The sequence below is a fragment of the Athene cunicularia genome, assembly GCF_003259725.1.
Source record: "Athene cunicularia isolate RWA chromosome 2 unlocalized genomic scaffold, athCun1 chr2_part1, whole genome shotgun sequence".
In the NCBI taxonomy this organism is placed as follows: Eukaryota; Metazoa; Chordata; class Aves; order Strigiformes; family Strigidae; genus Athene; species Athene cunicularia.
In genome coordinates, this window is record NW_020799095.1 from 28,572,731 (window position 1) to 28,598,045 (window position 25,315).

The 25,315-nt window shown below is 37.5% G+C and overlaps 1 protein-coding gene across 5 annotated transcripts in view; it reads right to left on the reverse strand.

The window, feature by feature from the left end:
- CDK14 (cyclin dependent kinase 14) overlaps positions 1 to 25,315 on the reverse strand; it is a 320,641-nt gene that overhangs the window by 174,291 nt on the left and 121,035 nt on the right. For all 5 annotated transcript variants that reach the window (XM_026842539.1, XM_026842544.1, XM_026842542.1 and 2 more), the window contains one exon: positions 10,326 to 10,420. In XM_026842539.1, coding sequence (XP_026698340.1) covers positions 10,326 to 10,420 — 95 coding nt within the window. The remainder of the gene's footprint in view (positions 1 to 10,325; positions 10,421 to 25,315) is intronic.

Consider the following 25,315-nt stretch of genomic DNA (forward strand, 5'->3'; position numbering starts at 1 on the left):
TAAATATAGGCTACCTGAGGCAGATTTGGGCATCTTATTTCTTCAAATAATTGTATTTTACTATGGCTCCAGGGCTGTGACTTTACTTCAGGGTTCTGGCACACACAGCTACACATCCTTGAGAAGGCTTTGTCAAGACTTTGTGCTACCTTCTCTCAGCAAGTTAAAACACAAACCCTTTCCTCAGCACACATCTCAAGTAACTAGACCTCCACTAGAAAACCCCTGACCCTTCCTGGGGTAGATGCCGTGAGTTCTGGTTAGACCAGAGACCACACAACAAGGACAGGAAATAGAAAACTCACGCTCAGCTATGCTAGTTCAGCCGTTCTCCTGTTTCCAAACTGTACGTAAGAAGCACATCAGCCAATGCCCATTTTTGACCCATACTTCAATGAATTTCAAGTATTTTCCTCCCTACGATGGAGCAAGTATCACAACTCCTACAGCTATGTGAAAATGAGGGAGAGATTAAGTTACTTATCCAACATAACTGCTCAGAGTCTAAATAAAAATCAACAGAGTTGTAGAAGGATTAAGCAAAATCAAGCTTCGGTCAAGGAACAAGGAAAAAACCCAAAGTAAAATTTTTAAAAAAAAGCATGCTTGCTCAGACTCTGTCTGTAATGTTTTCCACTCACTTCTCCCATACACCATCAACTGCCATGACAATACTGCAAAAAGTTTCATTTACCTTAGGAATATTGTCTCAGTCTCACATGAAGAAATGAACTGGGGCTTTGCTTTAAACTTGTGACAGTCTCTAAGTGTATGAAGGTCATTTCTATTCAGCAAGACTCTGGTTTATGTTAGTAGACACATGCATGTTTATGTTTGTGAGCATACTGTGTATAAGCATCTGTTGAAGGGAAAAGAATCCAGGCTGATATTTATACAGCTGAAACATCCTACTTCTGGAAGAGAGAGAGTATGCAAACAGAAAAAGAATGAGACAAATGTTGATGGTTCAGACTCCTCCCTTCTCCTCTTGAAGAAGGAATTCTAATGAATAAATGAGTAAACCACAAGCTACAAATATCCTCAGATACGCTCTGTGCTTTGCTTTAACATCAACTATTTTCCTCAGTCATCTTGCTCAGAAATCAGAGGCTCTGCTACCAAACACAAACATGTTCAGACAAGGGGCAGGACATCTTTCAAAGGCACAGCCAGTGACATGAAATGAGTTCAACTTTGCCAGTCCTTTTCCATAATAATAATGTGACTGTCATTCTCTTCTAATTAAATTAGTCACTTCTACTTCCCCTGCAATACATTCTTTTTCCCTCCTCTTCCTCAGTCATGAAAAATCTCCATGTGACTTAGCTGTCCCATAATTCTGCCTAATTGGTTTCAGCTGTCATTTTTGAAGCTGAAATGCATGAAGAGCCTGGGGCTTGTGAATGGAACAGGAAGCATTTCCAACCGCATTCCCATCATGTAAAACCAGCAATGTGAAAGAACCCTTCCATTAAAACAAAAACGGGAGTATTTGGCTGCCGGCAATGCCATCATGCAGCAGACAGATTGTGCTGCTCCACTGAGGCAGCGAGGCTGTTGCAAGCCATTTTTCTCTGTTCAAAGGAGAGCACACATTATTTATGCCCTAGCAGTTTTACTGACTAAAATACTTTCCCTTTTGTCACCAACAATTCTTAAACCGATAATATAATTTACCAATAAAAGCACAGGCAGTAGGAATATTTGAAGTGACAGGAGAACAAAGAAAAGTTAATTCTCTTTAAATGACATCTATCCTCCAACATAAGTGCTCTGCAGATTACTGCACCACAGTTTAAACTAATTTCATGTTGCTGGTATTTTCAGAAGTGTCATAGATTCTTATTTTCACTATGAGACAACGCAGTGTTAGCCATTTTGTTAGCCAGCTAACAAAAAATACCCTACAAGGTATCTCTGGGCAATACCTAAGCAACTTCCAGAAAAGCAGCAGAAGGCAATAGCACCAGCTGGGCTGAGCAGCAGGGGAAAGATATATATTAGGGATTCAAAAAAGACAAAAAAAAAAAAGACACAAGACATCTTCAATGAAAACAATTTTCTAACAGATGTTTCTAGTGACTTGGATTTCTCTCTCACTGTCAACAAAGATAAATACACTTCAAAACACATGAACAATACTATGTAGAAAAGGAGTTTGAGTGGTGGGGGAGTGCGTAACACACATACAAACCTACCTGAAAATGCTAGAGAGAAAAGGGAATGGACAATTTTCTAATTTTGGTTGCTATTAGGAAATATTTATTTATTTATTTATTGATACAAAGTCTCTGTTTGTTGCACAAAGAGCAGCAACCTGCTCTGTGACTTTGACAAGTGAGACACACTCTGCAGTAGAAAGAACTGCTGGATGAACTAAGATCTTCAACAGAATCCTGTTTTCTAAAGATGCCAGTTCATTCTCTTTCTTATTCTCTGGCCATCTTAATTATATCAGTCTTTTTAGTAAATCGGATTAAAGAGACAGTAAACAATTTAGTGAGATTATTTTAACAAAAGAATGGCATCTCAAACATCAGCAGGAATTCCTGTTTAGTATGATCAAAACCTAGCAGATGATCACCAGCTTGTGTAAACTGAAATGAACTTACAGTCCCCAAAGTCAACAGGGTTGCGACAATTTTTACAAGCTGAGCAACTTGTAATACATGTGTGCACACAGATGTGTGTGTGGACTTTAATTTGCTAAATCATTAGGTTTTCATAGCACTGACCGTTAAAACCACATACATATATATACATATAAATATATATATAAAAATATACATATATATATACACACACACATATATATAAATATACATATATATATATATACACACACATATATATATATATATAAGAATATACATATATATATACACACACACACACATATATATATATATATATAAAAAATTGAAGATACAAACAATTTCTCATTTAGAGCATGGCAGATACCCCTAAGCTCCTGATGAGAGTAGTCACTCCAGGACCATGTAAATAGAACACTTATACGGTAGGGAGGCTGACAATCACCGTACAGTCACATTATGTCGAGTATCCACACTAACACTGGCACAGTACTGGCTGTGGATAGTATAGATAAATCCACACAAGCTGAGTTGGCACAAGAACCTTTGCTATGCTGGTGTACTGGGCTATAAAAAAATGCCATCTTCAGGGCAGGAAAAAAGCAGCGCAAACACTTTCTATAAAAGCTTTGGCATCCTATGGTAGACTTCACTCTGAGTGATGTTTTCTGCCATGCCTCCTCATCCTAACTGTCCATGCATGATCATAAGTTGAATAAAAATTCTATAGGGAAAATTGCAGTTCAGACTGTAAGTCACACAAAAGAAAAATGATGTTTCCATGGATTGTTTTCTCTTTACTCAAAGTAGTAAAACAAGAAAAAGTGAATAGGCCTTTTTAACTTTCAGGTGTTGGCTCTGTTTATGACTCAAGGTTGTTTCTTGATTTCTCTTATTCACAATTCCTTAATTATTTTTTATATCATAAAACTATAAACATATTATAAAGATATCTGCAATTATTGATATCTTCATTCTGACTCCAGGGGTTTTGATTATTATTATTTTGTCAGAATCACTCACCCAAGTTTCTGTTTTTAAAGATTTCATAGATGTATTTTTTACCCGTATGATTAAATTAGTACAAAGCTGTATACTGCTAGTTCAGAAAAAATTATTTTTAAAATTTAGAATTATGGCAATCATCATTCTCCAAACAGCTAGTTTTGGGTTGGTGTTTTGTTTGTTCTTTCAGTCTGCACTGAATAAATCAGAACTTCTCCTTTTAAGAGGAATTAAACAGCAGTTACAACCCACATTATTAAAGAGCCTGAGAAAAAAGTTTAATTAGATTGGACCATTTCTAGTACAAGTTGAGATACTGTCATGGTTCACTTCAGAGCAACTTGGACAATGCCAGTTTATTACTGAAATTAAAAGGAATGCGTGGGATGCCACCAGAATATTTCTGATGGTAAAGCTGTCCAGAAATCTATAACATAGAAAAAACCAAATACTAAAAAAAACCTCTACAACAAAACCGAACTAAAACTGGAAGGATTTTTTAAAAAATTTGTTTAAGGTAGTGAAATCAACTGACATTTTTTCTTCAATTCCTGATACAGAAAGTAACACTGAAAGACTATGGGTAAGTAACACTGAAAGACTATGGGTATTCATATTTAACTGATAAACATTAAGATGCAGAAAGATACACATAGAAAGGATCTCAAAAAGAAAAAATAATCAACTTACCTATAACTACTATCAATGACATGTCATTCTGCTGATTATCTGTCTAAACTGTTCTGAAGACTGCCAGTATAGAGAGACCATCAGCCCATAGTAGCTTCTTCAGTGCTTTACTATAATTACCATTAAAGACACATTCCTATAGTTTAATCTTTCTCATCCTTACTGCAATTGCAGATGTTCTTTTTTATCCTTTTTACCACTGACATGGAAATAGGTCACTGTCTTTCTCTCCAATCTATTTAGAGGTTTGTAACCTTCTCATCCTTTTTTTCCCCAACTGTAAACAGCCCTACCTACTTTGACTTTTCCTTAGAAAGCTTTATTCTAGATGGCTGGTCATTCTTGCTTTTTTTTTCCTCTCAGGTCCCCAGTTGATTCATGTTTTCCTTGTGTGTACAAATTTACCATTTTGGGTGATGGCCTTACCTGTGTTGAGTAGACTATTATTGCTGGCATATGCATGTGGTTTTGACGGACTACAATGACTTTTGAAATTTTTATCTGTAATTTGGGAAAAAAAAATAATTGAGACCTGTCAGTAGATAGACGATCTCTCATGATTTTCAATGTTCCATTTGTCGGCTTAACTCTCAATGTTTTTGTTTTGATTTTGTTGTGGTTTTTTTTAAATACTTATGCTAAATACACTTATTAATAATTAAAAAAAATAGATGCTACTTATTAAATGGTGCAAAGCACACTGCAAATCTAACCAATATTCAGTAAGGTTATAAAAAAACAGGAGTAAATTGTACAAAGACCAGACACTCAGTAGACATTTGTAAATCTTGATTAATCTTATTAACACATCTATTGATCAGTATACATCCTCCATATGAAGTTCACACAAGCTTTGTGAGATCCTGTAAAGTCAGGATGAAGCAACTGAGTTAATATCTTTCCTCCTCCTGCTAGACCTGTGTAAAACTATAGCCTAGGAAGAGTATTTTAATTTAAATATGAATACAATTTTTCATTCTTTCTTTCCTGATGATTCCCATGTCCGGCAGAGTCTCTATTTCTCGGCAAAGCACCAAGCAATTCCTTCTGAAATCCCTTCTGAATGAATCCCTGCCTCCTGAAGCTGACTTTGCATTCCCAACCTATACTTGGACATCAGCAGCTCCTGTCTCCGATCTGCTGATTTAAACTTGAAAAACAAGGCTTTCCCAAAAGCTGTATTACCTTACTGCCTCTTCTCACTAGTAGGGGATTTTCCTTCCTCTCTGTTTCCTCTCAACCTTGCTCTGTCATCTTTTTGACTGCAATTTAAGTAGCACAAGTCAGGGCAAGCCTGGGACATGAGGCAGGGATTAAACCAACAGGTGAATGGCTCCTTCTCTGGTCAAGGCAAATGGAAACTACTAAATTCAGCTGCTGCCAAGCTGGGAGCCCTCAACAGCTCTGCTCCTTCCCAGGGTGGATGAAGCACGTTCACAGCAAGCAGGAGTGTCTGCCAAGAGGGTGGCAGGAGGCATCTGGCTTGTTGCAGAGCTTCAGTAGCTTTCAGACCTCACTCACCGTGGCTGGACATGCACCTTGTCCTCAAACAGGAAGAAAATTACCATTGTTTCTCTCTCACATCAAAATAAGGTAATGCAGGCTCCAAATAACGTTCAATCAAGGATTAGAAGAGCCTTTCTTCTCTGTGCTCAGTTTCCCTAATTTCCAGTAGCTACTAAGCACCGCTGAACAGTCCTAGTGAACAGAGCTCAAAAGCAGCCCTGGAACTCCACTGATTTTCCCCACTCTCTCACCACTAAAATAATGTGCCATTTATTGTTTATTTTCACAAACAAGCAGTGCCATCATACCTTCAGTTCCAACACATGGTCCCTGATAAAATAAATAAAAAAGGGAAACCAACAATAATGTTTAATCCAAATTATCAAAAGTTACAAGAAATGCAAAATTTTCAATGCAAAATTTTTTGATCCTTTTAGTTAATGAGTCTTAACCATTTCCTTTCATAATACTTTTCTAAGATGTTGCACGACAAACTCAAAATCTCAGGTTTTGAAACTTCAGCTCTGTAACTCTTAATTCTGATAAGCAGTATATATATCTTAATTTTCAATTAGCATTAAAATGAAAAACTCACACCTTTTTTTTTTTCCTTAAAGAAAATAGGAGAAAAATGCAACTAATGAACTTTACTAAAGCACCTCATTTTATAACAACCTATTTTATCTGTTATAATGAAGCAATGAGAGTTAAACTTTCTTCTTTAATGGAAAGTAATTTTTAAGAAGGAAAAACATACACAAAGATTAAAACAGGCAAGGTAATTGAAAACGTTTAGGTTTAAATTACACTGTTAGTCTGGAGCTTTTCCACTGTTGAGACAGAAATAATATTACTCATTACTCATACTTCCAATTATAAACATATCTGTTCTTGTTTCAAATCTACTTCATAAATATTGAAAGCGTAATGTAAAGTATTGCTATACCAACTCACTTTTATGTCAGGAATAGAACAAGTTGCTGGTTCATTTATTGATAATAATATACTTACATAATTATGCATAATACTAAAAACCTCATTATCATTCTACCAAGCCTGTAGCAATATGTATTGGTTAGGATTGCCTCTCAGCAATTAAGTGTTTCTAAATAGAGTCATCATCCTTTTAAATAAACAAGTGAAGAAAAAAAATGGTAGCAGCTAATGATCATTTTAAAACAAACAGATGTGTATTCATCTTCAAAGATCTCTCTGCATGCCTGAGATCTCACCTGTAAAATTCATCATTTCCTTGGGCAAAGTTGGCTGTATCAGTGACTTGCACTACAGCTGGCATACCCACAAGGTCACATAAACTAACACCTAAACAGAGCCTGGAGAGGAGGGGAACAAAAGTTATGTGAACAGTCATACGCCTCCACTGAACTGTAAGGCTGAACTGACCCTTTTCTTTTGCAGTCTTAGATACCATACACAAAGTGTGTCAAAATTTCCCTTTTGTTTTCAAGTCTTGTTTAGCACTTCCCAGTTAACTATATAGAAACCATTTTCTCTGCCCTTCATACATGACAGACTTATCAGCCCTTCAGGTTTCGTAGAGGTGATTCCAAGCAGCTCATCCTCAAAACTCCTCAGGTGATGAGCAATGGTTCTCAGTCATCCGGTAATAGAAAAGGCTCTCCCTTTTCAGTATGCTTGAATGACCAACAATAATCATAGCTGATATGAGAATTATCAAAGCATACAAAGAAATTATGCCCTACGAACAAGGTACTGTATATATATCTAACTATTTTCAATTAAGTTCTTTCATTCAAAAGGAGAAAGTCCCCCTTCCCTTCTTCCATATTCATCACCAGAATATTCATATTGAGAATGAACTTCTCCTGATCTTCAACTGTCAGAAAGAATTTTTTTAAATTGACTTTTCTTGCTTCTGGGGACCACCAAGGTTAAAGTTAAAAAGCTCTGTCATGTTTTCATCTGACAGGCTTCCATATGAAAAAAAATTCTAATTTGAGGTACCGAGAGAATTTAATCACTGCCATGTTTCCTTTCAGGAGCTATTCTGCTTTCAGCTTTTACCTTATTACGGCAATGCATTTTTCAACAAAAGGTGCTACAAGAAATCAAATTTCATTCTACTCTTTCAGGGTCAATGCTGAAAACGAACACCTCTGATAACCTCAAACATTTCATCAGTATTAATTTCCCAACGGAATCGTCACTGACCTAGCGACCTGAATTTTCCATTTTCTGAGAACTCTTGGATCACTAACTGTTCATCCCTAATTTCATCATGACATCTCACTCAAATGGTTTTTAGTATATTTGAAATGTCCAATAGTGATTAATGGCAATAGTGTATCAGTTCCATGATGTAACTTTATGAAGTAAATCAAATTCAACCCTTTTTAGGTTTGTTAGGTCTCAGTCATTCGAAAATGTATGCTATCATGTAATTTTTAGTCACATGAATATTTCTACTGATTTCACTATAAATCATTCATATTATTGAGCTAAACCATGTACAGGTGTTAAAAAAAACCACCCCAGAACAGACATTACAGAGCTCAGTAACACCAATTACACAACTAGACTGCATAGTCAACCAGCCAAATTTGTAGTTTTAAACGGGCAACTGAAATTTTTGTGTCTGTACCTTCATATTATGCACTGAGAGCTCTTTGACAAAAGAAACAAAAAAGGGCATTACAATCGTGCAGTTAAAGCCTGTACCATGCACACCCACAAGAATTCAATTCAGGTTACATGGGCATTCTCTAGCAGAAGTATTATCAGATAGCATTAGCTATTTGATCGGCCTGGAACTTTACACTACCTAACGATGAAAACAGACTTTTATTAAGCAATTATGTCCTCTCACAGCACGGCAGCAAGTTACAACATCATTACAGTACAGTCCCTAGGCTGGTTGAAGAGAACAAAGCATCCTTTCCCTTCTTCTTGACACCACCTTGAGAGACTCTGCCCACCATACTGAAATACTGCTTGCATCAGTTGCTAGAAACCATCACTAAATAAGATCCTGAAACAGTTTCGATAGCTACCAAACACTATAGGAATAAAAAGGTGCAACCACCAGCAGGGTTAATCCCAATGGCACCCTGTTGAAAAACAAACAGCTAAGTGAATCCAGAGCTAGCCACTGCATGAAGCTTAGTCTGTGTCCATGCTTATCATGGGCAGCAACATGATCTAACACATGGCTGGGAGCCAGAGTCTGTAAACACTACTATTGGGTGTAAAATCCAGAAATTAGTATAATAGACAAAAACATCTATTTTAGGGAGAAACATATTCTATACATCTCGTTTCTCAACCAGTTCTGATGAGTGCAGACAAATACAGCCGCTGATAACAGGGACTGAAAAATTTATTCATGTAAAGTTATGCAAATAAGTCTACACTGACCATTACATAAAATTAAATATCAGGGCTTTTCCTATGCTAATTCAGTGTATAAGTCTGGAGCAGAGGAATCTCTGATTTTAAGAAAAGGAAATAAATTTTCATTAATGTTCCATTACCTGAGGTAGAAGTAAAATGTACTGCATGTAATTGCTCTGCAGGCTCCTCTAGCTGAATACCCACATTATTACACTGTAGCATTTCTATGTAAATAGACAAGGTAAATGGCTTCTCCAGACAACATGCTGTGTGCACTATCATGTAAAAATTAAGGGATGCTCCCAAGAAACACACAAAACAGTTCCATCTGTCTTAAACAGGGATATACTAAGAATAAAACTAGTAATCACTGTACTTTATAAAGGCAGTGTCTCACTGATTACAACACAATAACAGATATTATACTGAAAATCTAACGTTCTCTCAACTCACTTGTTTCTTTTAAATTACATGTTCTCGGACCCATCTGTGAAAACTGGGAGGTTAATTATGATAGTACATTGCGTATTTCCATATCTAAATGTTGAAGTAGTTCTACATAAATGCCATATGTTTGTCTTAGAAAAACTAAAAAAGATTAATTAGGAGACCAAGCTCAAGACTTCGGAAAGTAATACTCTGAGCAAAATTAGATCATTACACTGTGTTCTATGTAAACTGAAGTTTTAATTGTAGGTAAAACACTATTCGTGGCAAAAAAAATAATAACCCAAAATTCTAAATTGCATGTGCCAGACTTCTTTTTTACTGACATTGCTTAAAAAAGGACACTATGCACAAGCCAGGTCACAACAAAAGACAATTTAAATTTGCTCTAATAATACAAATGACAATTTAAATAAAGCTCTAATAAACAAACTGTAACTAGGAAGCAGAGTAAGGAACCAGTTTGAAAAGACAACTGAACAGTCTAAGGTCCTTCAAGAGCCTTAGTAGTCCCTTCTCTGAACCTGGTCTAGCCCAGCCTTCCACTTTTAGCACACTCCAGTACAAAGCACTGTCTCTTATAGCCTCCACTCTCCTGAGGAAAGTAAAGGGTTATTTTGGCTTGATCCACAAATCACCAATGGTAGAGACCTTTTCCACCAAATTCAATACATTCTGGACCATGTCCAGAACATTAGTTATTTTACTCACCACATATTCAAAGACAAGTGTCAAGGTCTCCTTGGTGTGAATGATGTCATGAAGCAGCACAATGTTAGCATGTTTCAATCCTTTCAAAAGAGATGCTGAAAAGCAAAACACACATGTTATCTTAAAAAGGATCCAAATATTTTACATCAATTGGCTTTTTTTTTTTTAGCGATTTGGATGATTTTTTTTTGACATGAGAGTTTCATAACATGACAACCAGTAGTTGTACTTTAGTATCTTCTGTGTCCATGACTTCCACACATTCAGTGTGTTTGAATATCATGCTTTTCCATTCAGTGCTATTTTCTCCACCTTGCTGGTCAAACTCAACTTCACTTTGAGGCAAAAATGAGCTGAGGCAAGAGATGCTTTCCTTATGCAGCTTCCTCTAAGTGAATCAATCACTTGCATCTGATCAACCAGACACCAAGTTTGCTTCTACACTTAAAAGATAATTTTTTGTCTTGGATAAAAGTCAATCATGTCTTTTCAGAACATCATCTTTCCTATCCAACACAACAGAGCAGATTTCTAAACAAAGCACATCTATCCTAACAATAATTTTTTAAGCAATAATTCTCTCAAACATAACACAGGTTTGATGGAATCATCTGTATTAACTCACGAGAATAAATACATGGTATTTTCTCGCCACATTTTTTTTTAATGGCACTAGCTCATATTTTCAGACTACCGACAAATAAAGACTTACCTAGTGAACTTCCAGGTGATCTCCTTCACTAAATTTCTTCTATACCATAATACATATTTAATATGTATATCATATTACATATTTAATGTTCCACAAAACATGGTGTATTTTAGCAATATATACTGGCAAGCCATGTGTTGTTACCTATGTCATTCTGCCGTTGGTGCCTTGTCATCTCATGCATATATCTGAGCAGGACTATCAGTCACCACAGCAAAGTAAATAACAGATACAAAGATATGCAAATGAGTGGCATATTTCTGTACTGAATAATGTGGAGCTTTCTTCTTTCACAAAAGAGGAAGGGTAACAGAAACAATGTGTGTCTCTCTCCACTACTGTGCAAAATGGAAGCTAGGGAGCTTCTATGGCATTGCTACCTCTCGCTGTCCTATTGAGGGCGATCCATCAGGCTGAGGTAACTCCAGGGGTCATCTGGCTTTGAATTAGGGTAAGTACACATCGTCTCTTATACTGGTTTTTAAGAGATCGATCTGACAAGCTGATCACTCTAGGAAGCAACACAATAGCAACATGGCATCTGGCTGAATTGCTGTTCCTCTACAAGCATCCTCAGCAGTAAAACATCAGAGCTCATGCTAGGCAGAAGTTAGACGGCAAAGGAGAAGATATCATACAGCAGCTTCAAAGCAAGCGTATCATAGATATCCTGATGACAGGACTGCAAACCTGCAAGTAATCTCCATGACCAGGAATGAGGCAACCCTTCAACCTGGCTAAAGTGGTGGGAAGAAACATTTCAAAAGAGCTTGTTTTGGCATGCACTCCATAACTCACACTATTCAGAGTCAGCAGAGACTCTCTTTCCTGTGCTCTGAATATGTTGCCACCAAGCTGCAAATCGGCTATTGCAATTACAATTATTCTTAATATGTGATCAGTGCATCTCTAGTAACTTTTAACATTCCACACATTAAGCAGCAGCTTTTTTTCGCAAAGGAAGAACCAAGCACAATTTTCATAGGATCCTTACCTTAGAATTTGGAGAATTTCTTAGAGTAAAAGCTCAGAGAGATTTAGATATGTTGGTTTTTTAAAGGACAACGAAAAATTACTACTGAAAAGGTATGGATACAAACAACAGATAACCAGAACAACTGTTCTGAAAGGTACCTTTGCACCAGAAATGAGAACTTTTAACCTGGAGGAACCCCAGGAAGACTTCAACTGCAGTAACTGAGCTTTTACCAGCATTTCTCTCAAACCTTGTCAAATGACCATACATGCAGAGACACTAGGAACATAAAAACTGCCTCCTAGCAGATCCTGCGTTAAACTGTAATAGTATTTATGACCTCTGTCAGCTCTTGCTGTTCAGTTCACCACCTCAGGCCTTTAATTCCTCTAGCTGGCCATTACTTTGTTGCTAAAATCTGTATATGGGTCATTAAAGCTTAAACAGTACACTGAAAGCAGCTTACCCTGAGGACTTTGCAAATACTGTCTTCCCTCATCAGTCCCCTCCCCCACTCTTATTTATCTTCTCTAATATCCAATTCTCCCATTTTACAGCTTCAAGATTCAACATCTACCATATTTTATGATAGCTACAAAACAAACTGCAGGGTGAGATTTCTGTCCTCTCCATTAGTCCAAGTGAAATACAGTAAATAATATAGTAGAGCAAAATCATCTTAATTGCACTTATCTTAAACTGTGGAAATAAGAAGCAATTCCACTAATAATTTATACTGTGAGAAACCAAGCATAACTGGTGAAAGTAAGAGAATTACCTCACGTGTTCTTCTACCAGAACTCTTGCCAGTAAGGTTGCCTGTCTTTGTGAAAATACTGCTTTGTTGCTTAAAAAAAAGGGGGGGAAAGGAAATTAAGAAAAGAAAAAGAAAGAAGTTGTCTGAAATTGGAAAGTTTTTTCTTCCTCCAAAGAGTACTTTAAAAGAAAACGAAATATGAACTGATACTGCTCTGTGGGTTTTCTTCCAGAAACATCCCCCTTCAGAACAAACGATCAATACACCTCCTCTTTCCGACAACTTCTTGCTCAAAGGGTATAGAACTTTGGATGAACTCCCCTAACTCAAAGACAAAACCCAGAAATTCACATCCAGGAGAATGAAAAAGAGTCCAGGAGATCTATCAGCATCAGCCTGAGACAAGCCTGACTTCACCTTTGAAGCTGCCAATGCAGCTGCTATTGGAGCTCAACAAGAAGTCAGGTGCTGCTATGCCTTGTGTTACTTCTGGAACAAAATAATTCTTCCAGAGAATGCCATCTCCATCCAGTGATTATCATCCACCAATTTCACACAGAGTTGTTTTATTTTAAGATAAAAAGACTAAAATATTGTTGAAAAAAAGCATTGCAACATCTCACAAAAGTGAGACCAACATACTAGTACACACTGCATCCTTAGCATGTATTTTTAACAACAAAATTATATAATGCTGTTTCAAAACTGCTGTCACTCTTTTTTTACCCTTAGTATTAAATGTAAGATAAACAGATGGCAGCACTTTTAATTCGCTTCCCCAAAGAGTTTTGAGGACACACAGCGGCAAATAATGCTAAAATGCTTTTTTAAAGCACTTTGGACAAAATACTATATTCGTTTGAATGGGCAGGTGCTTGTTCTATCATCTGTGTTTGCACATTCCCTTACAGCAAATTCTATCAGTGACATACTTCAATAATTAATGACATCCAAGATGATAATTTCTGTGACTTGTACACAAGTTCATGACCTGAGCCACCAGAAGTACCAAGGCTCAGCAATTCTCCATCAAGGACTAATAACCATATTTGCATACCTAAAGGAAACTCATTGTATTTGCTTGAATAACCATCACAGACTTCTCCTCCAACAAGGGGATGCTCTCATCTATTATGAGCTCCTGGCAAGCTGCCTTATTGCTTGTGTTGGCCAACGAGCTTTTTGCTGTTCCCTAGTGAGTTCTAAAGTACACTCACTCCATGAGCAAGTCAAGCCAGATGGACTGTAGCCAACTCTTACCCAAAACCTGAGTAGCATCAGAAAATTATGGCTTTGCTCCTTGCAGGGTTTACAGCATCCGCTCAAGTCTGACACTCCATTAACAAAGCCTTGTGACTAATGTCTTGACTTACCTCTATAAGACTTGTTTTGAAAAAGGCTATTTCAGCATGCCCATAAAGTAACATTTCACAGCTCTATGTCAAAAATCAGCAAAAGTAACTATTACTGTCCATTTCCAGGCCACATGCAGGGAAAACTTTTCACTAGCAGCACTAGCAAAGATGGTACTTTCGGACATGATAAGTACATTAAGCTTGAACATTAATTATGGTCCTCAGATCATCCTACCACAATTAATTCAGTCTTGCAATTCCTGACTATCATCTTTTTTCTCACTTTGTGAAAAATCACAAATCTCCACTGTGGCCCTTGACAGAATCACCCATGATTTGCAAACTGACTGATATTTCCGTGACCTGAAAGCTTTTCTCAGCAATAGCAGAAGAACTCAACCTCACACCTCTCGTATTCACTGTAATGTACAACTGCTGCTGATGCTCCCTTGAATTTCCTACTATATGCAAAGGCTGTGATATTCCCCTAATTTTTCTAAAAATTATAGCTAAGAAAATGCCTGCTTTACTCAGTATAGAGTAGCTGAGATGTCCTCTGGGACATGCATCACACGCCATGCACCAATGCTCATCATTTCCCATGCTACTCCTCACATACAGCGTTCACCCCTTCTCACTGTTACTCTAGGAGGACATGTCTCATTGGGAGACTTTTACTCTTGAAGACAGCACATCAAGGCAGTTTGTACCTATCTAATACTGTTAATGCAACTGTGCATCTTTGCTGCCCTGTTTAATTTCTGAGACACCAAAGCCACACGCTCTAGTCAGTAACACAAATTCGTGAAAGCAAGTAATTTGTTGTGCTTCAGAGCCCAACAACGTATCTGTAAAATTCTGCGGCTTGTCACACTTTGCAGACACAACTGTACTCTCTGACAGAGTGCCAACTTCCTCACATAAACAGTTGGGTTCAGTCTCTGAGCTCTCCTGGAAAGGCGTATTTAGTGAGAAAACATTCATAGGTTTTTTCCCTCATCATGTCTTCTGAACAAACATACTCAAATGTGTCTTACTGCCTGCACAAACTACAGAAGTTCTGCTTCCCTTCCCAGCAACTTATGTTTCCATCTACACATCTTTTATAGCAATTTTTAAAATTTTGCCTTGGAGCACAATGTCTCTTTTGCTCCTCATCCACTTCCCACATGGCAGGACTTTCTGCGTGCAAAACATTACTTAATATTCTAGCACAGAGACAGGAATTCAGCACTCTGTTGGTTTTGCAGTAATAAATGAGCAGAAATTTCCACCTCAGAAATACAGTCCCCAAATCTACACTTCTCTATTTTCCAGTTCACCTATCTGAAATAATTTACTAGGAACAAATAGCTTTGCTTTCCTACAACCCTAATACAACAAAATTCAATTCAGTGAAAACTATACATCCTAGGTAAGACCACGCTGACCACAGACTTCCCATCTTCTCACCACAGGATATATTCTGCAGAGTGATCATTATTTATAATCCAAAGTAATTGATTCTAGAGCTGCACACCTATAAATGTGCAGAACTGGTCAGCTTCCACTCATCTTAGTGGACACAACGCAATAAAGATATATAGGTCATTGTTCAGCTTTGAAAAACTTCTAGGATAAAGTTTCTTAACAAATTTTAAAAGAATCTGTGAACTACCGGAAGAACAGAAAAAGCATCAAATTGTTCCAATGCACTACTACATAGCTTTAGCTGAATTACCTTCTCTACAGCCAATTCCAACCTCATGACAGTCTCTTCTAGATTTAGCAAACGGTCCTTATTCTAGTTCTCATTAAGTCAAAACAACAAAAATAAAATTACAGTTTGGCATTAAAGAAGTGCGCAGTGCCTCACATGCTTGCAAGAAAGTATTTGCTAGCCCTCTGACTGTAGGCTGCTTTGCTGGAGGGACTACACGGATCACATTAACTGCATTCTACCTTCTCCAGCTGAAATTCAGGCTGACACAAGTGGGTTGAATGTTTAACCAAGTACTTTTTTATTAGAGAAATTTCTACTTGCTGCTCCTACTTAAAATTTGTAGTATGTTCTTAAAGAAGAAATTCAGAAGGGGTGTGTGTAACAACACATAGATACTTTCAGAGGTGGTTCCAGCTATGGCTGTGGTCCCCTAAGCAACAGGCAAGTCACAAACCTGTTGAAAACCCTTTGCCTATTGAACTGGAACAAAGCATTGGAAGGACTGGTCAAATAAGCTCTGAAAAGGCACTACAATATATTATTCTAACAGATATACAGAAGACTGCTGCCATATGAAATGAATGTCTCTTTCATTATGTTCTAGATATAAATTTATGCATGGTGCATTGTTCCCAATGCTCTTCAGACACAAGTACAGACGGAGGTTAAAAATAATGAGACATTATGCTATTAAAGCCAGACTCTCATGGAAAAAGGCTGTAATATGCTGCTCCTATCTTGCAGCAGCCAGTCATATCTGCGCTTTACTGTCCATTTCAGTATTCAAGAGGAGGAAACTATGTAAACCAAAAATATGTCGAGTACAGAAAACAACTCTACAATGCACGTAGCATGTGAAAGCTGGAGTCTTTCTATCACTTTTTTATGCATGCATAGCATGCCTAGGACTAGTAGCAAAATCTACTTATAAAACTGTCACTGGTTTCTATTAGTCTTATTATTTTGCTGAATTTCAGACACAGTTTTCATATAAATATCTATCTACCTTAGGATGACTTTGGAAGTTTTCAGTCTAAACAGTTCCTACCATGTTCAAAAAACCCAGCCTTTAGTAACAACTTTTGTAACCCACTGAGTACTTTACCCTCAAAAGAAAATAAAACAACCTCTAAACCTCATGTTCTGGAGTAGAGACCCAAAATCTGGAAATAAAGAGGCCTTTAAAATAGGAATACACATGCCATCTCCATGAAAATTTAGTCAAGTTACAAGCTTTTGAAATCACCTCTTTGGGTCAGACTGACTATCAGCAGTGTGAAAGGAAGGAGAAATACAGAAAAGGGGAAATGGCACAAGGGGCTGTGATTCACAGTGGAAGCTAGGACAGCTGGATAAGGAGAAAGAAAAGGCAGAAGGCAACAACCAAACAGCCTTCACAGCTGGAAAAATGCAGGGAGTGGAAAGTGAGAGTGTGTAGACAAGATAGAAAAGGGACAGGATGCTGTGCATGGTGTGGGCAAGCAGAGGTGAGTAGAAAAGAGCCTACAGACACGAGCACATATTCTCCACTGATGCCCATATCAGAACCTAAGATTCATACAGATTACCAATCCACAGCTTTCAGCAGGAATCAGTGAAAATGCCTGGCAGTTTTCCTCTCTCCTCCAATATCAGTCTACAGACAGAAGCAACCTATGACAGCTACCAGCTACCGTTTCAGTTCAAGCAGGACACATCCATATGAGAGCTTGCAAAGATGATGGAACACTGGAGTGCAGATGCGACACCAGGAAATGGAATATGGATTTCCACTAGCTTTTTCAAACACTTAGAAAATTACACAAACGAAAATCCAAATTAAAATAAAGAATGCCATGCCAAGCGCTTAGATCGAAGAGGGACAATTATAGGGGCTTCTGTAATGCTAACTCAGCTGCTCCAAGATACACATTCCTGAAGTCACTACCTTGAGATAAACCAGGCTATGAGCTTTCAGCGCACAGCTGCTTCATATCTATCTTGCATTTATCTCATACTTTGACAACCTGTAAATTCACAGCCTAACTTACGCTGCAGTGACCAACTTGTGTGCTTGAACCCATTAACTGTTCCCAACTCTTTCTTCTTTTTTTTTTTTTTTTTTTTTCCCCCCACAAATGGAACAAGTGGTTGCTTAGATTTTATTTTTATATATGCCCAGGTATAAACTTGATCCAGATTTATTTTTCAGTAGAAAGACCTTGCTCATCCATCAGAGAAGCTGAAAAGTCCACCAGGAACAAGAAAATCAACCTGATCTTTACCCTTACCTCCACCATAGGGTGAGCATCACATTATGTCACTCAACCTGATATCATCACCATGTTCCTTGTGTTCTGGACATTTTAACTTCTGATCTTCATTCACGCTTATCAGAACTGCAGAGTGCACACAATTGTTACAGAACCCTAAGCAACACTGAACACTCATATTACCCAATGCTATGAAAGTACTTTAGAAGTCATCTCAAAATCATAATTTAAAAGGACTCTCAGCAAGTGGGGTGCTGAGAAGATCAACAAATATTTAAGTAGTCAGAGTACAATGACAAGCATTCTAAAAAATCTCAAAACCATCTGTGTTTTAATAACGCACAGTAGGTGCATATAGCTAAAGCCACCCATGAAGAACACAGAATTAAATTAATCGTTCATCATCTGACAGAGGCAGAGATCACGCAGCAGGAGCGAACATGCTGCTGTTGTGTAATTAAAGAATGAACAGTACAAGTAGAGGGACCAAATTAAATTTTCACAGGTAAACTTAATTCTGACAACTTCTAAATGATTGACTTTGCAACCGTAATAAAGATCCTCTGCTGTAAACAATACACCTGCAATATTAGTATTATGCTATCCAAATGAGGGACTAAATAACTGAGTACCAGTACTGAAACTCGTGCCCTGCTGAAGCCAGTGCAAGTTTTGTTACTCACTTTTCCCAATGCATCAATATGACAAGAAACCACTTAACCGTACGTACCTGCAATGAATGATGTTTTTGTACATAGTAGAGAGAAAGACATCCTAGGAAAGAATTTAATTGCATTAACATCAAACCCAGTTGCCTACCAGCATCTTTTAGCCACTACTTACAAATGAAGAATTCTACAGAAAAGCTGTTTTTTAAAAAAATTACTTTTGCTTTATTTCTCAGTGGGTCATTTCCTTCAGCAAAAACGCTGCACAAAAAGCAGACAGATTTGTCAGCACACACTTTAGGCAGCAGGAAAAAAAAAAAAAGGCTTGTGACATATGTCTTGTTATTTTTCAAAGAGGGAGTAATACAGGAGCCCTTAAAGGACTATGTCAGTTATCCTCTTCTGGGTGGGTGAGGCTCAACATGCCCCTTCACCCACAGCTGGAAAATAACACTGGAATGAACATGGCATCGCTTTGTCTCTTGTGGAATGATTTAGAGGTTAAAGAAAGGCAGTCTCAGTAGAAAGGTGGCAAATATTTATTTTTACAAATATTTTAGTAAACAAAATCAATCACAGGGAAAATAATGCATAATGTTCTGTAACTGAAAAGAGATGGATATAGAGTGAGTATGGGAAAAGAACGAGGATTTCATAATAAAGTGAATGAAATCCAGCCATAGCAAAACTTACACTAAAGAACAACTCAAATTAATGATCTATGAGACTTTTAAACATAATTAGAATATGAATAATATCTACAACATTAGAAAAAAAAATAAGGACAGGAAATAGCCTTAATTCTGGCTAGATCTCTTTGATGACTATTACAATATTTGTATTAAATTTTTCTTTCCCATCCACAAAATGCTGTATGCAAACTACAAAATGGCAAGATCCCCATAAGCAACTTGTGAACTGATTTCCAACATGAAGAGAAAAGCAATAAAGGGATGAAACAGGCTGGCAGACACTTCAGCAGCAAAACCCAGCGACAATTCAAGTGGAGGTTAAATTTTTTTTCCAGACTGAATCAGGTGATTGTTTCAGCAACTGCTAGCACTGTTGTACCACCATCATTGGTGCCAACACTGCCTGTCATCCACTTTGCAATCTCGTCATCTGAAAAATATGATTTAAGTGTTCTTTTCATACATAAAGGCCCTATCAGCTCACAAGGAAGAGATATACTGTCCTCCTCCTACCTTTGCTCTGTGGTCTCTGGGTGTTGTCTCAGTTCTCACCTCATCATTTAATTGTGATTTACCCTTGAAGTTCATAGCACCCATCACTAATGTTAATTGAATTTAAGGTGCAAGCAATTGGGAGGAAACTGAAAACCCAGACCCCCAGAATTTTTGCTTCATTCATCCTGGAAGGTAACTGAATCTAAATCTGGATGACTGCAAACTCTACAAATTTATGACACTGAAGATCTGTATTACCATGCTACTGTCTAGAGCAGCATGTGCTTATTTAAACCTTGTGGACATTGTTCAACTTGGAAATTTGCATTTTAAAGGACAAAAATTGTCCTTTAAGCAAAAGATGGCAAGCCATCTTTTGATAAAAAAGCAGCTGGCCCTCAGAGAGAGCAGGAGAGGTGCTAGAACAGAAAAGATGGGCTGAAGGAATGTCTCAGCTTCACAGAGTTGACAGCCACAGCCGATAGTGACAGGCTGATGTGAAAGTTAAGTGATGCTCAAAAGAGACCTAGCTGAAGTAAGCTAGTAATTTCTAACCTCCTATTTTAGCTAAAAACATCCTCAAAATTTAATGTACAGACTGACAATTACCTGCATAGATGCATGACACCAACTAAGCTATGGATTTAAATCATATTGGAAGGCATTCTGAGCAACAACATAATTAAAACACACCCAAGAAATGTGAGAAAATACATTAAAAGGATCTGCCAGCATAACCCATTAACACCACAGGTGGTAAGAATTTTTTTTTTTTTTTTTTAAAGGCCAACTCAACAGCCAACAGCTTGTCTGTCTACTACATACAGATATAAAACATCACTTCCCATCCCCCTTGAAAATATACTGTTCTTCCATCCTGTTGTGTCAAGCATCAGTTAGTTACAGCAATTTACTGTTTGTTTTTCCAGATAAAATTCTTTTTATGGAATCGTAGCAATTAACAATGACAGTAGAAAAATTGATAGCACCACCTCTTAAAGTACCAGTTCCTGTAAAACAACAGTATTACCTTACCAAACTTCAATCAAATGTCTTAATCTTTTACAGCTTGTGTCTAACAGTGTTTGTTCCAGTCAAAACAGGTCAGCCTCTTCCAAGAGAGGACTAGACAGTATGCTCTTTAATTTGGTGACCTTTCCTTCAAACAGTTCTCAGATCTCATGCACTGGAAGGCAGCCTTCAAAAGTTACACTTCAGGTCAAGGACATATTTTTTCACACTTCTGTGAAAATCTGGCCAATTTGTCAAAGTTTACATCTAGTCAGTGGAAAATTGTGCTTTAAAGCTGCACTTTAGCAGCTAAAATCTCCCAGAGAATCCATCCTTCCTGAGCTTGCTTAAACATTCAGATATTTGGCAGAAGCAGAAGAAGTTTGAGCCAAGAAGTCTGGAATCCTACATCAGTTATAGATGGGACAGTGTCAGCAGCAAAACTCTTCTGACAGTTTCCCCAAAATCACAATTCCAAACCCGTTCTTGGCTGAACACATCTCCAAGTCCCTTGCTCCATTTCTGCTCCCCTCTCTCTTCAACCCCACTAATGACAATAAGGGTGGGAAATGCTAGTCCTGTCCAAGTAGATTCCCCATCTCCATCTCATAGGCTCCTGGCTGAGGCCAGTCAACTTCAACAACCCTTCCCATCCTCCTGTTAGTGCTTTCTACACCTTGTGCTCCTTTGAAAGACCTCTGTTAATTTGCATTCTTCCAGACCCACTGTTGTTGTAATTCTCCTCCTGAGATCTTCGCACCAATATCTGTTCTTAACCACTGTTTCTCCTAGTTCTCCTCTCTATCACTGCCTAGGCATGGACAGTGGCAAGCATTTCAGTGGGACAGTTGTCTTCTTCCAGGATGCCAGAGACAGTAGAAAGGGGAGCATGAAGGCTAGAGGGAAAACAGGAGGGAAAAGGGTACAAAAATACATGGATAATGCATGCAGAGTTTTTAACTGTCAATGTCAGAAAAAACCCTCACAATTAAATACAACGTGTGGGGTTGACACTCTTGCAATGAAAAATGCCATGGAAAAAGCCAGTTTCACAAGGGGACTTGAATGCTAAAGCTCAGGACAAGTCAACACACCAAAAATCCAGAGCTTAAATCTTGGTTCATCATCCCACATAGTACATGAGCCTTGAGATAAAAACAATTCTGTAGTGGGTCCCTTTAAAACCGTCTTGCTTATTATTACAGCTGAACACAAAGGTGACTTGCAAAGGAAACATGAGGCATGAAGGGTTTTGTCCCTGAGGAGAAATGGAACAGAAAACAGATAGGGCACCTTATCAAGCAACAGGATCTAGGAGAACTACAACATGCCTAGAGCACTCTATTTCTCTATCACTTCCATTTCAATTAGAAAGACTAAAGTAAATGAAATACTAATGGGCTGTGTGGCTGAATAAGTGTATCAACCAATAAGCTCCTTTGTATTTGTAAAAATCAAGTGAGGAGAAAAATCAGACTTTAGCTTTTAATTTGATTTGACCAAGCAGAGATTGGACTAGACCACTCAGTGTATCATTATATCACCAACACAGGAGATGAATACCACAGAGCTCCTGGATATAATTTCCTTATAAATGTATCAGTATCGCATGGTCAAATATGAGACTCTATTGTCTCACCAACTGAACCCAAACAAACCTGTGCAACACAGACACAAGACTCCTCTGCACTGTGCAATTGTGCAGAAAGTTTAAATTCAGTGTAAGCAGTGTTATGCATAAAACCAAGGTTCAGGAGTATAACAAAACCATCACTGCTTTGAAGAAGTTTCTGAACCTCTGAAAGCCTTTGGAAGACACATCGCTCTAAATAAGCCTTTTCCCAGCAACCCCTGAAGCAAGTTCATCTGCAGCAGTATTTTGAGATACTGCAAAAGGTCAAACACATTTTTAGTTGCCACAGCTAAAGTGAGAACATCTTAATACTCAGGAAAACACAGCTCAAGCACTAAGAAGTCCTCGGAGCTCTTTACTAATGATTTGCTGCTCATCATCTTCTCATACCAAGTAAATCAAAGAATGACTTCAACAAAGCCGCCAAGTCTTGTGGGTGAGTTTTTCTGCCAAGGGAACACATTCTGACCTGAAAAGGGTCACAGGAATTAGGACAGAAGCAAGTGCCCACAGACATTAATGAATTTCTTTCCCTCTGTCAGCATGGCTAGTTAATGCATATGCTGCATCCGACACTTTGCAACAGTAAACTGCACCTCTGAAGGAACTTAGTAAATGAGGAATACTAAATCACTGTTCCAACACATGCCAGAAAGCTTTGGCTAAAAATCAAGAACTGATTACATCCAAAAGTCTAAGAGCACATTCCAGTTGAGATATGCATATTAAAATAGTGGCAGCCAAAGTGCTAACATTCACAAGGCTAAACATCCTTCCTAAATTCCCACCTCGGTTTAGTATTTCAAATAGCACCAGCCCTATGAAAGCAGAACAGAAACGTTCCCAAACAGAAAAAGGGAAGATAAGTGCATGAAACAGACACAGGAACACTACTCATTTATTTCTAATTAGGGCTCAGCATCCTAGTGATGACAGATCAGACTTCAACAGGCCCATCAAAATGCCTCTCCCCCAGCTGGTTAGGATACTTGCATGTGACAACCTGCTAACATTTGAAACAAACAGTCAAGATCTCCACAGATAAACAAACTTGGTCTGAGGCAGTAAAACACAATCCTCTCCCAAAGTTCTCTGTGACCATGCTAAACTAACTTAATATGTTAAGAACAATTTATTTGAGAAGAAACTATGGTTGGGTATCCATATCTTGAAGGTATCTTTATTCTTAACTATGCAATGAGTGCTACACATCATAGGAACTGCAGTGGTGTCACTGCCATGAAGGAATGTATCATTATCTGCAGGTATTTTTCCAACATTTGTTGGCCTTTAACAACTGCTGTTAATAAAACCTAGTCCTTTTGTACAGTTTGGCTTTCATTTCACTTGAGGAACTTTCATAAACTTGTTTACATAATTCTCAAAGATGCAGATTTATAATTCAATGATTTTACAAGGTTAATGGCCTCTGTAATTAGAACAAATGAATGAGAAACTGAACTACTTCAAATTTATGCACTTCAGTCAACCATAAAAACAGAGAACTCTGCAAAGAACTTGGATGGATGAGCCAGAGTAAACCCGACTTTTTAGCTGACAGCTCCAAAGCAATGTACAGAAAGGGTCATATTCCTCTTAACGGTGTGTTTAGATTCTGAATTATTTTGAAATCTGAAGTCCTAAGAATAGAGATTAACACAATTTCTACTCTAGTTTCCAGACCTAGATGCATCTGAGAAATACTTTTACTCCAGAGGTATAATCTAAAGTAAACAAACAAACACACACCAGAATAGAAGCTCATACCGTGATACTGAAGGGTCAAAAGCATTAATTCTCTTTTCAGGAACATTATCTACCATCCAAGATAGTTTTAATTTAATTTAAACCTCATTTTTTAATTTAAACCTCAAGCTTTTAATCAGTATATTTTTAAATAAATTAATTTAATTAGAACTAAATAGCACTGATAACAAAAGCCCAAGTCCCTTACTCAAAAAAAAAAAATAAAATTCAATCCATCTAAAAGGAAGTCAATTAAGACTTGAAAATGTCACAAATTTGTTTAAAATTTTCATATCATGCCTCAATAATGTTTTATTGAATTAATTGATATACATTAGCAAGTAAAAGGCTAGATCACATCAGACTTTAAGGTCAAATAATCTGAAGTTGCAACAATTATAACCCAAATTTCTTTGTGGAACTAAAATTTCCATCATCCAAACTTCAATAAAGAATTTGATTTAACAGCAACAACATATCAGAAGTTCATTCTAGAAAAGAAGAAAGGAATAAAATCCCCTGATACTTAAGGGTTTTTTTAAGGTCCAGAGTTTTCCTATTGCCTCAGAGAGGTTAGAAGTTGCTTCATGCTCTTGAACTCTGATCAGGAGTTATTCATGTACAAAGAAACAAATTCTTTGAATGTGACATTCTACTTTCTTGTCTACAGTCATGAAAATGGATGAAAAACACGAATGCATGGACTAATGGGGAGATGGGAGAGTTATTAATGCAATTCATAAGCCTCTTGGACTACTGGCAGAAATCCAACAGAAAGGTGTTAAGAAAGTCTTGAACCCATTATCCACAGATATATACTCTTACAGGTTATTTAGTTTGACCTCCTCAATAGAAGGAGCAATTTTCAAGCTCATAAATTTTTACTGAGCATATTTTTAGAAAGACATCCATCCTCTTGCAACAACCCAGCTGCAAAAGTGCCCCCAAACCTCATTCACATTTGCTAGAGTGGGAAGTCCATCTAATCCTT